Genomic DNA, 13,708 nt, shown 5'->3' with positions numbered 1-13,708 from the left:
GGAACGCTGCTGATCCGGGCAGGGGGAATGGGGGAAGAGGGGAAAAGAAGTGTCATCTTAGAAAACAACTTTTGTAATTTTACAGAAAATACACTCCTTCAGACTCACTGCAAGGCCAGTGATACTAGTAGATTAACGTGAACTACTGCACCATGATATGATAAAAGATGATACAGCACCATGGCATCTGGCACACGCTCTGAGATATTTCTTTCCTTCCTAACTGTGACCTTATCCCAGCTGTATACTTGCACATAACCGAAACCCACTAATATTTATCCAGGAATTGCAAAAGAAAAGAGCAGAAGATGAAGATGTGCATTCACAGTTGGTAAGAGACAAGCACTGACACCACAAATGTTTCCGCATCTGATAAAAGAGACTTGAGAAGATAAGTGGTGACATACTGTCTGCTACCGTGTTCTCCTCAAAAGGCGGATTGTCAATGCCAGGCTCGTCTGTCCATGTGGGAAGGGCGGGCGAGGTGAAGCTCTGCTCGGCTGGCACTACTCCCTGATCTGCATCTGGAGATAAACTGCTAGGCTGCTCTGTCCCACCGGGTCCACTCTCGCCTTCTGCTTCTGCTTGCAGCTTGCTCGTTTTCCTTCTCTCCAGAGCAGTCCTTCGATGAGAAGCCCCAGGACACCTGTGAAGACAACGTTTATACCATGCTTCAAGCCTGCAGCAATGTTTGGAGCACAAAATGCCCGCGTGCTCCATCAAATGAAATCAGTCTTCTTCAGAGCCGCAGCTTTAAACTAGTCATAAAAAAAATATTAAACACATTGGATTTTAAGGCCAAAATATGTTTTAGCGGACAGAACTCCAAAACAATACTGCCTTCTTCACAAAACTTCTACTACATAGTTTTTTGGTCATGAACTAAATGTGCTGTAACACCTTCTGAATGTGTACGCTGCTATGTACGTTGCGGTTTCTGGAAGTTAACCTTGCTGAAAAGATTAAACAGGACTGGCATAAAATTCCACAGAAGAGAAGCCCTGTGCAAAGACACATTTGGAGACCCACTGAAGCAATCTCCTTTCACCTTAGTAAGCCAAGAGAAGGAAACATCGTATTTTCCTGGGGTCATTCAGAGGAGGAAAGAGATGAAAATTTTACCTATATTGCAATCTAAGTGATAAAATACTGAAAAAAAATTATGCTTGTCTAGGAGTTTGTATGAAAAGTTTAGCAAAAGTAACAGCTCTGCTCATCATCACCTCTTGAATCAGTAGAAAGTGTTTCATCTTCCTCCTGTCTCCCCTTTTTTTTCCTGACTTCACACAGGAGGTGCAATTTTTTGCTTTCCCTCATGTAACGATGCTCCATCAGCATTTGGCGCTTTTCGCTATAAATTCATTTTTGTGAGTTGCCATTATTCTTAATGCAATATTTTTTTTTGCTTGTGTTTAAAATCCTACAATAGTTTATTGCAAAGAAGGGCTGCAATGTTGCAAATTCACAGAAAGCCTTCATTTTTCGAATGGTCTTACATTTACGTATAGATAATTGGATGTGGACATCCATCTTACATCTGCCTGTGTGACAGCTTTGCCAGTGTCTGATATGTCACTTCTTACAGTATTTTATGTCCTTCTTAAAGTTCCTGCTTCTGGAGCTGCTGACCACCTAAAGATGCTTGTACTGTAGCAGTGTCAGAAAAAAAGGAACCGTGTTCTTGAAAGGACTCCCTGTTTGGGAATTTGACAGATTGTTATAACAAAAGAAGAAATGATTTATTTTTGCAACAGGAGAAGAAATATGTTAACAGAGTAAAAGACAGCTGAAGTCTAACGATGTCCTAACTTGTTAAACCAGAATGTTTTGAGAATCACAATTCTCTTCTGACATTCTGTGAAGGGGATTTGATAATTAAATGGTTAGACTGTTTCAGCATGAGGGATTTTAAAGAAATGTTAACAAAGTTATTCAGCTCCCAAGAATGTTGATAAAGACACCTGTATAGCTTTTGTGACCCCCAGCAGTGTTATACATACATAAAGGGAGTTATCTCTCTCTCTCTCAATCATTAAATACATATATTAAAAGTCATGATATACATGTTTAGAAGAATAGCATAAGGTAACCCAAATGTGCTGTGAAATATGCATAAATACATAAATTAGAGACAGCTCACATTACGAAATGACACATTTAAGAAATCACTTCTTGGGGCCTTCCCCAAGGTGACTGCTGGTCATCTTGTTCTTCAAAGTTAAGAAAGTGCAAGCACGAAAGATGAAAATGACTTGAAAGGTTTTGCTTTGCGAAAAACTTTCTCTGATTTTAATGATGGAACACAACCCTACTTCTTGGTTGTCCCCAGGTAATATTTACTACATAAAATCATTGGCATAGTGGGACTGATAAGCTACGAAATCTGGCCAGTCTCAATTTATTGTGGTGGCCAGAGACACATGGTTACAGGTGAAACTCAGCAGGAAGTTTTCATCATCGACCATTTCACAATGCAAACCTTAAAACAAGAATCCCAAAAGGCCAAGAAAAGGAGACATGCAATCCCTTCCCTCAAAATTTCTAAAATACTTTAACCTGATGGGTTAGCTTCACACTCCCCCACATCTTAGCACTGGCAACAGGGGAAAAAAGGACCAATCTCCAACATCACTCACTTCTGCAGCAACACGGCAAGGGGTAAATGCTCTTGAGAGGAAACCTCTTCTCTCCTGGGAGCTCTGACAGATGCGCTTTCCCACACTGATCCACAAGGGTTCAGGACAAAGCCACCCCAAGCTGCATGTCCTTGCTGTCCCTGAACTGCTCTGCTATAGGAGTGGCAATTTTTCAGCAAAGAGGTGAACGAATAGCTCAAAACTGACGCTGTCAGAGGACCGCCCTTCAATCCCGCTGACCTTGGACGGCAGAGTCCAGCCTTACTGGATTACTTCTGTGAACCAGATACTTCCTTAAGTATCTTCTACCAAATCACTGTGCTCTTGACTCTTATTCAGCCAGCTCACAAGGCCTGTGGATCCCAAAGGATTGGGTGTAGACAGCAAAGCACACCTTAGCAATTTTTTTTTAAACTGTATCAAACCAGGATGGAACAAAAATCACCCCTGGAAGTGTCCTATTTCTGTCAAAACCTTCCAAACCACAGCCAGATCCTCCTTCACAAAGCACATTCCCCCATCGTTACCTGGCAGCTGATGAAAGTCGTAACACGAAATATAAATAGATTTGAGGTTTATTTTTGCCAATGATATTTAATTATCATTTCAAAGGCTAATATCAAGAAATGTAAACAGCCTTCCGAGCACACCTACTCAGCTCAGTGGAATCCCTTTTGTGCAGCACTCTACAAGGCAAAAAAAAAAAAAAAAAAAAAAAAAAAAAAAAGATTCTTCCCCAAATTAACCAGTAATTGTAACAGACTAAACAGACTATGACTTTCAGCCTGGTATAGTGCAACGGCATTGCCAGGAAAGTAGTTGTCTAGTGGAGACGTTAATTCATGGGATGCCAGTTCCTAGGTCTTTAAACATGATATGCCACCTACTAAGCAGCAAAGCCCAGTATTGGTATGCAAGCACATCTATAAGGAGATTTTTCATTTCCACTTGCAACATAAAAAGATTTTTATTGGCAGTAGGAATGTATTATTCACAAACAGCAAAACCATACAGCAGTTGTAACAGTTAACAAGCACCAATAAATCTCTAAAGATGCACATTGTCACTAATACTGTTTTTGCCAAATAACTGGGATAAAGAGCATTTTGGACTAAATATTGTAACAAGTTATGTACACAGATGGGCATCTCGGGATCAAAACGAGCATTGAAGATTGTTTTTATGGGTACAGGAATCCATTCTCATACAACAAATTACATAAATAAGGGCTCAAATGAGACTGAAATGTGTCTTACAGGAATGGCATTTCACATCTACCTACCAAGCCAGAATATCTTGGCTAGGAGCGAGAAGAAAGGCAGGAATGTTTTTTAGAATTTCCAGAAATTATTTAATTTCTTTCATGAATCAAGATGCTCAAGAGTAGAGATACTGAAATAACCAGCTAAAGCAACTGAGTGATGTTATTTATCGGGAAACTCGAAAGGCCATTGTTCTTGGGATGTAAAATGAGCTTCTGCTTATATTCATCCACTCCCTCCTCCGTTCAGCACCAGCTTTTGCTCAATTCTGCATGGTGACTAAGCATAGCTTTTACCTTCAACTTCTCTTAATCCATATCAGATAGAGAAGAAAAGTTTCCTTTTTGTTTTGTTGTTGGTTTTTTTTGTAGCAAAGTCTGCTGGGTTTCTCATTTAAAAGCTGACTTTTTGGAACACTAGCAGCAATGCCTCTCTGCAGACAAAAAGAGCTTTCATACAAAATTAAGATGTAGTTTACAGTGTATTCCGTGGAATAACAGTAGGGGCTCGAAAAACACATTTGCTCACTGACTACTGAAAAGAAAGATTTCATTGTAACTTATGCCATCAGCTTCTGCGCAGTCTAGAGGTTCAATAAAAGCAAACACACCAAATAACCTCAAACCAGTGCACTAAATAGCTTTCCAAGCAGGAGCTGTATTTAAGCAAAGACTGCAGAGAAGCAACCCAAATGCCTTTGCTGTTGCTCATAAAACTTTTCCAGCAAAGTGACCTTAAGCAGTAATTCTGGCAAGATTTACAGCTGCAATTCAGAGTAAAACATGGTGCTGCTCTGGAAAGTTAAGTGTTTGGATCTTGGTTTTTCTTTTGCCAGGAAAAAAAGAAGAAAAAAAAAAGGGAGGCACTAGGAGTTATCTATGTTTGGGAATCAGAGAAGGGTCAGGAAAAAGAGTAGTTTTGTTGCACATTTCTCTCTCATACCCAATGATTTGAGAAGCCCACAAGAAGCCAGGTGGCTTCAGAGCACAGAACAACCACAGAAGGATCCTGCTCCTTTCCAGCGACAGAAAGAGTCCATAGGGCCTGAAGAAACTCTGAATCTGTTGCCTGTCCGCTTACTCAGGTGTAAGAAAAGACCTGCCAAGAGAGGATTAAATCCCACAGATTCTCTTCACTTCTCCTGGTGCTATGAAGAACAGGGTAGGGACAGTGCTTGCAGTTAACCAGGACTCAGCACCACTATCATAAACACCAAAATAACTGGGACTGCAAAGATTTTGAATGATAAAATTCTGTATCTATACAACTAATTTTCCCATGGATCTTGTTAATCTAAAGCCGTATATTAAGCATGCTGACTGACACACAGTGAATAGCTCAATAATTTCTTCAATTCCAGAAAATACCATCCTATATAAAGTTCAAACTTAACTTGACATAAAATTGGCTTGAATGTTGGCCCCGACATTAAAACATTTGGAAAAATGTCTCCATCCAAAATGGTAACTTAAACCACCATAGGAGAATACAGGAGGGGAAAACTGAAGCCCAACTCAAAAGCAATACAGAAACACAATACCTAACCCTCATTAAAAGTTGTATGAATTTCAGAGTATGTTTTTGTACAATGGAGTTTCTTCAGGTTTGAATAATCCATAAGAATTAACTGAATTAAAATCATACACAGAAAAGTGCAATAATTTTTTTGTCAGATTTCCTTCTGATAATTTACCTTTGATATTTAGAAGTGGAATTGGTACCTACTTTACTAAACATTAACAAATTTTCTGTCCCAAGTGATTGTGAAAAACAGCACAACTTGTCATTACTCATATATTTTTTTTCCTTTAAATCAGATTATGTGTACTGTGTTTAACTTTGAAACCACAATTCCTAAGTGAGTGTGATGAAACTGAAAGACTGATAAATCAAGAATATTTTCTTTATGCAACGAGGTACCATGGAGTGCAATTAGTGACCATGAAGTAATCAAGTTTGTATCTCGTGCCTCTCACCTCCTTGCTGGAGCAGCTTGCAGTAACCTTACACTCTGAGGTGCCTGCTGGATACGATGACATTTTCTTCCAGCTTTGATGCTCAAATGGAGCCAATTAAAACAACACTGGAAAACCTGAGTGTGAATGTTTTTAGATAGTGAAAACTAACCAACCATATTGCATTCCTCAGAAATACAAACTAGTTCATGTAAGGGCTTGTTGAGACTGGTTTATATTAATCTATGCTGAAAATTATAATAATACTGAATTTTATATTTCTTTCCTACAGTTAATGATCAGTAGTAGAATTTTACTGGATTCACTAATCCATATAAAATCAAATTCAAACTACGCAGCTGCTGCCATCATTTATGTCAGCAATGATAATTTACAGGTGTTCAGATGTTTGCAAATAAACTTAATTGAAAACTGTAAATCACCGTATACTCAAAATGTGTATCGGCATCCCAAGACAACAGAAGGAACTGAAAATGAGCAGCCTTCTGCAACTGAAAGCTTTTTTTTCCAGCCAACAAACAGTAAAAGCTAGTGATTCAGCTCACTCGGATTTCATAATAACCTTGTGCATTAGGTAAATGAATATTTCATATATACCTAAAGAGAGCATACATAGTGTTCCACGTACAAATAAATTATGTGGCCCTGTTGTAAACAGCCCTAATATCATTCAAAGAGATGTCATCCAAGGAAAATGGACTGCAGAGGTGAGGGATATGACAGTGGGAAACCAGAAGATGAACCAAATACATAGCAGGACTCTTGCTAGCATTTTGCCTTTTATTAAAATCAAATTGGTTTAATATTAGGATTATAAATCGAACAAACAGGCTTCCTCACCACCCCCAAGTCATCATATAGATCAGAAATTACTTGCTTGGAGGAAACAAGCAAGAGCCTAAGCTAACATGGAAACTGTGTGGAGAAAGAAAAAAAGAAAAAAAAAAAAAAAAAAGAGAGAGAAAGGCTCCTCATTAGTCCCCGTACCTCCACACATGTGTACATTTATGCTGTGGGTACAACGACCAATAACACCCAGGCAACTCGAGGCTCACCACAGTCCGTAGGGTTGCTGCATACCCTGTGTGCCCAAGGTCCTCCCAGGCTCTGAATCCCCAGAAGCCTTCAGGACATGGGAAAGAAGGAAGAGGGCATGCTGGAAAAATGCACATGAACAAACCGTTTCCAAGGCAGGCGGTGGCTGCTCTCTTCCCTTTCTCTGCGGAGCACCTGCCTGCACGCACACCCACACCACACCTGACTCCAAGCAATCTCCTCCACAATGTCACCCTTCACCCGAAAATGGTCTCCAAGAGTCTCCAAATGGACGAAGACCGAGACTTGGAAAGAAGTTCATGGGGTAGATCCGTGCACCTCTCAAATAAACCTTTCCCTCCAGGTGGCCACTAGTGTCGCTGGACCGGACTGAGGGCGAGCGGAGGAGGCACACAGCTAATACTGCCCTCATTTTGGGGAGGGTGACAGGAAAGGAAACCTCTCCCCATCCCACCACAGCCACCGCTGTCCCTCCCTCTGGGCCTGGGGTTTTCAATAAGACCACCAAACCATGAAACACCTTCATGAAATGGGCAACTGATGAAGTTTATGCAGCCTGGTTTAAAAAATAAAGGAAAAAGAAAAGAAAAAAAAAAAAAAAAGAGTATCAAATTGAAAGAAAGCAAAGCAGGTAAGAACAAAGCCCATGATGAAGCCATTGAAATGAAAAGATCTCATCTCAGCCAGTGACTGAGGAGACCACAAGAGTTAGGACTCGTACCATCCGTTTTTGCGAAGAGTCACCAGACAATATGCTTGTTTTTGCCAACGCTGCTGACAAAACCGCTTACATATTGAATCGTATTTTCCTAGTGCCTTTTGTCTATGTGTACCATGGATATCCTCAATGCTTATTCTTCTGGGTTTGATGCTTTTTTGCAGGGACAGTTACATACTTCTCTGAAACCTTCCTCTCCAACATGAACGTAGTTTGTCAAATAGCACTGAGTTGTACACAGAATATTTTCTGGTAGCAGATGTGATTCACCTGAACCTGATCCTTTGAAGTCAGATGCATTTCCTCTCAATACATAAATTCCTTCTCTACATAACTCTTCACTATACTCCTCTTATAATTTCATAAATCTCTAAACAGTTTAAAGTTAGTTGGTATAGATATGCATAATATTTTTTTAGCCCTGACTCATTAATTCCACCATATTTTAGCTTTAACATAAATGGTATGTCCAAGTTTTTGTTTGTGACTCATGTAATGAAATAGCTAATGATTAAAAAAATTCTATCTGTTTATTTACTGAAAATATTCTCCAATGTATAGAGGAAACAAAAGAAGCCAAACGTACCCCTCAAAACAAGTTTAACATTTTTCCATTAGAAAAATGGCATCGCCTTACAGAGAAGAATGAAACATCTTCAGGTAGCAGGGTACTGCACACACGGTACAGAGGCAATTCCTTTGCTGGAAGGACAAAGTGCACTAGTCTGCACAACATGAAGTATCATTGTCTGAATTTGATAGTCACAGAATCGTAGAATACCAGGTTGGCAGGGACCACAAGGATCATCTGGTCCAACCTTATAATAATCTTTTTTCCTCTCTTTCTATCATGGCCTCCTTTCAATAATTAAATATTTAGGGTAGGATGGCATAAAGCAGAAGAATGATAAAATTATTAACAGTTGAACATAAGGTCCTAAACATTTAGGTGCAGGTAATATTGCAATGTATCTCTCTGACACAAAACCACTCACAAAAGCTGCACCAAAACTTCCCACTGGTGTGAAGTGATGAGTTTCTACCAAATTAACAGGGTGTTGCAAGCGTTCTATAAGCAATCAAAACTAAAAAAAAATAAAATTGTTTGTTTAACAGAGAAACATAGGTCTTGCAGGAGTCTCGAGAGATACCCTGTCCATCTGCCCACCTCAAAGCAGAATCAGTTCTGCCATAACTGTTCCTGATAAAGGCTGGTTTATGTTCATAAACACTTCTGAAAGTGGGGAATACACAACCACCATTCAAGCAATCTATGCCAGTGCCAGACCATTATAAAGCTTTTTTCCCTAAAATCTGAACTAAATCTCCTTTGTTCCTATTGCACTATTTCTTTCCTCTTCACAGGCAGAGTTTGCACATCCCTCGTTTTTCCCCTCCCTCAGCCTTTTTTCCCCTACCATAAACAAACCCCATTTTCTTTAACAACTTCTGCTAAATCATGTTTTTGAGACCTCTAACGAACCATGTCGTTCTCCCCATGACTCTCTCCACGTGTTCTTCACCATTTCTGGTCTGATGTCCAAAGCGGTATCCAGGGCGCTAGTTGTGCGCAGTTACAGACTGACCATTCCCTACAGTTTTCTACTGTGAATTTAAAACCCACCACCAACCCTCTCCCCTCTCCTGCCCCGAAATTCCACTGCTACACAAACTGGCCTACCAAGCATGTAAGGAACATGCAATGCAAGCATCTGCGCCGCTCACCTGTTTTTGAGATGTGCCGCCAGGTCACATCGCTGCATGACTTCCTGACACGCGGAAGAGAAGGGGCACAAAACAAATAGCTTGTCTAACAGTTTATGAACAAGAATGCTGGATTTTTTGCAAAGTTTAAAATGGAGTCTTTTTCGATCCAGCGGGCAGAAATCCTTCTCCTGCAGGAAGTTCCTTAGGCACTTGTAGCAGAAAGTGTGTCCACAGGGAGTGTCCAATGGCTGCAACAAGGGCTGAAGGCAAATGTGGCAGACCAAGTCGTCATCCACTTCGTTCTGGTAGTTGTAGAGGTGGTTCTCCCTTGTCCAGTGCTGCTGGCCACACTCGAAGCACAGAGGGTTCAAGGAGGCGTTCTGCTCCACCGACGCCATGTCGTCACCTGTAGTCCCCATTGTACAGCTAAGAAGGCTGATGGATCCGCCTCCTCAAAGGATGGGGTTGCTCATGGAAAGCTCAGAGGGAAGCAACTTCTTCCAGGGTGACTTATGCTCTTCAGTCAAGTGTCATTTTCTGCAACAAATAAAGAAATAAAAATTATTCATCTTGCATGAATTATGAAAATTCTTGTCAGTACTTTTGATGACTTCTGCGTTTACCAAAACACCACAGCTAGACAGACTAAGAGAATATTCCTGTTTTCCATAAATTTGTCATAGAAGAGAGCAGCAAAAAAATCTGTAAGTACAATTCCTTTTACAACAGAAATGTTTTACGGCTTCATAACAGCTGCTGCACTGCACAGTTTTCACCTGCAAGATGACCAGTTTGTGACAGCAAGGACACCGCATTATGCAATGTCACACCAGAGGCATGCAATTAGCATCTAGCACAAAAATACCCTATTGTGGAATAATGGTTATGTGACCAAGTAATTAAATGTGTTCTTTAATATGAGATTACGATTTTAATCTGGTCCGACTCTCTTTTTTGGATTTTGACTATTAATGTAGAATACGACACATTACAGGTCTAAATACATTGCATTAAAAATAACAGCAACAAACTGCTTACCCTGTTCTTTCCATTAATAATATTGCATATATGTCACCACTTACCTTCAGGTTTTCTCTGCGGGTTACTACACAGTAAGAGGGACTGATCCTATCCAGTATGCCACAGTTGATTCAGTACAGAGGCCAGTAATAAAAATATGGAATAAACTAATCATATGAAGCTATTGGTTCCAAACAACTAACCTGTTTTGCTTTTTATCTAACAAAATTACAGCGTACTCAATGTGTCGATAATCATGTCAGTCAAAGGCCCGTAGGTCTGTCACTGTGGGATTTATTTTCTAAACTTTATAAGTTATTAAACTTTGCCCCTCTTAAAATAGCTATCTGGTCAGGAAACTGCAGCCATCAGTCTTCAATTTCAAACACTAAATCTTTACCCACTCCCAGCCTTATTTACCCTTCTCTCCCCTACAAAATCACATTGCTTGACACTCATAAAAGGATGACTTAGAAAATATAACAAATTTTCTCACATTCTTAAGAGACCTCCTGATTCATTAGTTTTGGTAAATGTTCTCATCAGTGGGGAAAAAAACAAACAATCAAACAATCAAATCTGAGTAATGCTTACTTTGTGCCTAAATTCTTCATTGCAATTCAGCAAGCAACACTCATGACAGACACTGTATTCTAGCAGAGTAGTAGCAAGCATACGGAGAAATGAAAACTGCTAGCCTAGGTACCAGCCCATCATTTTTATTTTTAGCTGCTGAAATGTAGTCATAAATATATTCTGAAATTCATGTGGAACACATGCATTTCACCATGTCTTACTTTTTAAGAGAATCCCTGGTTTGGTTTTTGCCCCTTAACCTCGCACAGCCAAGCACAAGACTTAGAGCACATTTTACAAGGATTATTATATCCTTTGACGCAAAAAGGATTAAATAGTAATTTGTAATCCAGGCTTCTATTCTGCCGTGGAAATTGATGCTCATCATTGCCCTGCCTCGTTGCAGATAATGTGCACCTTCTGGAAAGGATTTCACGAGGGAAGAGCATAGCAGTTCTTTGTCACTGGAGACGAAGGATGCAAAATGAGACCCCAAAAGAGATTACTCAAAAACCAGTCTTAAACGTATTATGTAAGAGTTCAAAGATTGGACAGCAGATAAGGAGAGCCGTGCATGGGGCCCTCATGCTCAAACCACAGCGCTCTCGCTCTGCATTCATGCTAGTGGATTAAGGCAGAAGGGATGAGACCCATCTAATGGCTGTCTTTTATGTAACGCAAAATAAACCAGATAAATGTTCTGGAAAAACACTGCATTGATTTGCGACTTTACCAAATTATTTTACCACTTAGGGCGCTAGGAGAGGAACACGCAGCGTGTGGGGGTACCGGCAGCACCAACAGGCAGGGCAGAGGAAAGGGACATGCAGAACACAGAGAAAGCCATTTTAAGAGTGTGTTGCCCAAATGCTAGACCCACTCCTACTATTGACTACGATCAGGACTCTTCCTCCTCCTCCAAGTAACCCAGGTCCCAAGAAAGAAGCAAGTCCTACATCAGCAAGGCTACGGAGACACCCAGGAACCATTCTGTGTACTGTGGTTACGGAGCTCCAGTTACGGACCACTGGCAGCGAGCATCCTGAATTCGCCTTCTTGAAGGCTTCTAGAATTGCTGTTCAAACTTTGAAGTCTACGTGACTCACATGGCAGTCTGCTACAGAGCACCAGGCAGCATCATACAGTAAATATACCCGTGAGATACTTTGACCATATACTTGCTGTGGTCAAAGATACCTGCACCCCTCTTCTGGGAGGTTGTTATTAAATCCTTTCGTGTGTTAAAAACTTTTTAAAAATAGCTTACTATAAATTTTGAACAAAAAACAAAAAAAGGAAAGTAAGAAAAGTTATTGAGAAATGAGACTTTCACTGTCACGTTTTAAATTATCATGACAAGCCTTCTTTCTTAGGAAAGATACATTCAGAGACAAGCTCTGTTTACTGAAATCACAAGAGTTTGTCCTCAGTGCAACACAGGCAGTCACTCTCTATTGCCCACCACTGAAGGAGGTGAGGAGACAAACCTGTTCCTACAACTGCCCCATTCCTGTGTCTCAATGCTGCTGGTGCAGGGACAGGGACCCTCGGCTGTGCTTTGCTGCGGAGGTGCCACTTCAGGCCCGGGGCAGGCTGTTTCTGCAGGCTGCTGACACTACCTCTAGCCACTTTGCAGGGCCACCAGTGTCCTGTTAGCTTAAACCATCAATAAATACCATATAAACTAACGCCACCACCTTTTCCACAGCTGACGTGACCACCCTTCCACCACCTCTCTACCAGCAGAGCTGTGGGAGAAATAAATAGTGGATTACAATATGAAGATTTAAAAAACAAACACACACACACACACACACTGCCACCACCAAAAAAAAAAAAAACAAAACCAAACCCCCAAAAAACCCTATTGAGATTTCTTCACTTTCGCACTGCTGTTTGCTTCCTTCACTGCTGTGCTGCATTTGAGGCAAGCCTGTTCCATGACTGAGGAATCAGTCACCAGGATTTGTATTGATTATATACCACAGCTGCCTAATTATCAATTCCAAGAGTTTTTATAGGCTATTCCCAGTGCAAAATATTGCCTGATTTACAAAGTCCACAAACACAATATTTGTGGTCTGAGCAAAAAGTGCGATGGCAGGCAGGGTCTAAATTTCACTGATGTAGAGCACTATATCCCTGAAATCCACAATACTGGAGCACTGCCATTTATAATACCCTACTTCAACCCTCTTTATGCATCCCTTATGTTATTTGCTGTATCTCTTATCACTGCAGATCACCAGCTCCACAGGATGGTATCAGCTCAGGAAAGCTGCAAACAGGAAAAATAGTCAGAATTACAAAAAATATAAAGAGAGTAAAAGAGCGGGCCAGGCCTGTTATTCAAGTCATATAATTCCCTAGGAAATAATTCTCCTGGGACTTTCTTACAACAGCCAAACAGTGCAGGTGGTGCCCTGCTTTCAGTTTTAAATCACAGTCCACTTGGGAATTGGGCAAGATTGGACATCCAACTGTGCAAATTGTTATTTTATTTTTTTTTTAAGTGGAGTGTGCATGAGAGCGATTTTAGACTGAAGATGACAGCCTTACCCTTAGGCCTCCTCCAGTTCTGACTTATTGATTCAACTAACATTCTTTGGAGAAGCTTGACACATTTTTACACAAGCATAAGATGTCAGGCTCTATACCTACATCAGATTTCACGATGTTTATTCCTTCTGTCTGAATGGGCACTATAAAAACAAAAAAAAAACAAACCACAAGGAAACCGGAATTGTAGCAATAACT

General features: G+C 40.5%; 1 protein-coding gene across 5 annotated transcripts in view; it reads right to left on the bottom strand.

Annotated features, from left to right (window-relative positions):
• LNX2 (ligand of numb-protein X 2) overlaps positions 1–13,708 on the bottom strand; it is a 61,053-nt gene that overhangs the window by 18,041 nt on the left and 29,304 nt on the right. For all 5 annotated transcript variants that reach the window (XM_087756093.1, XM_087756092.1, XM_087756096.1 and 2 more), the window contains 2 exons: positions 9,374–9,892; positions 408–646 (listed from right to left, as the gene is read on the bottom strand). In XM_087756093.1, the coding sequence (XP_087612219.1) occupies positions 408–646; positions 9,374–9,774 (640 nt within the window). In that variant the 5' untranslated portion in view covers positions 9,775–9,892. The remainder of the gene's footprint in view (positions 1–407; positions 647–9,373; positions 9,893–13,708) is intronic.

The sequence above is a fragment of the Nipponia nippon genome, unplaced genomic scaffold, assembly GCF_047370975.1.
Source record: "Nipponia nippon isolate SJK-2023a ecotype South Korea unplaced genomic scaffold, ASM4737097v1 scaffold_2, whole genome shotgun sequence".
Taxonomy (NCBI): domain Eukaryota; kingdom Metazoa; phylum Chordata; class Aves; order Pelecaniformes; family Threskiornithidae; genus Nipponia; species Nipponia nippon.
Note: the sequence above shows the minus strand (reverse complement) of the source record. Positions and strands in the feature narration are given on the sequence as shown.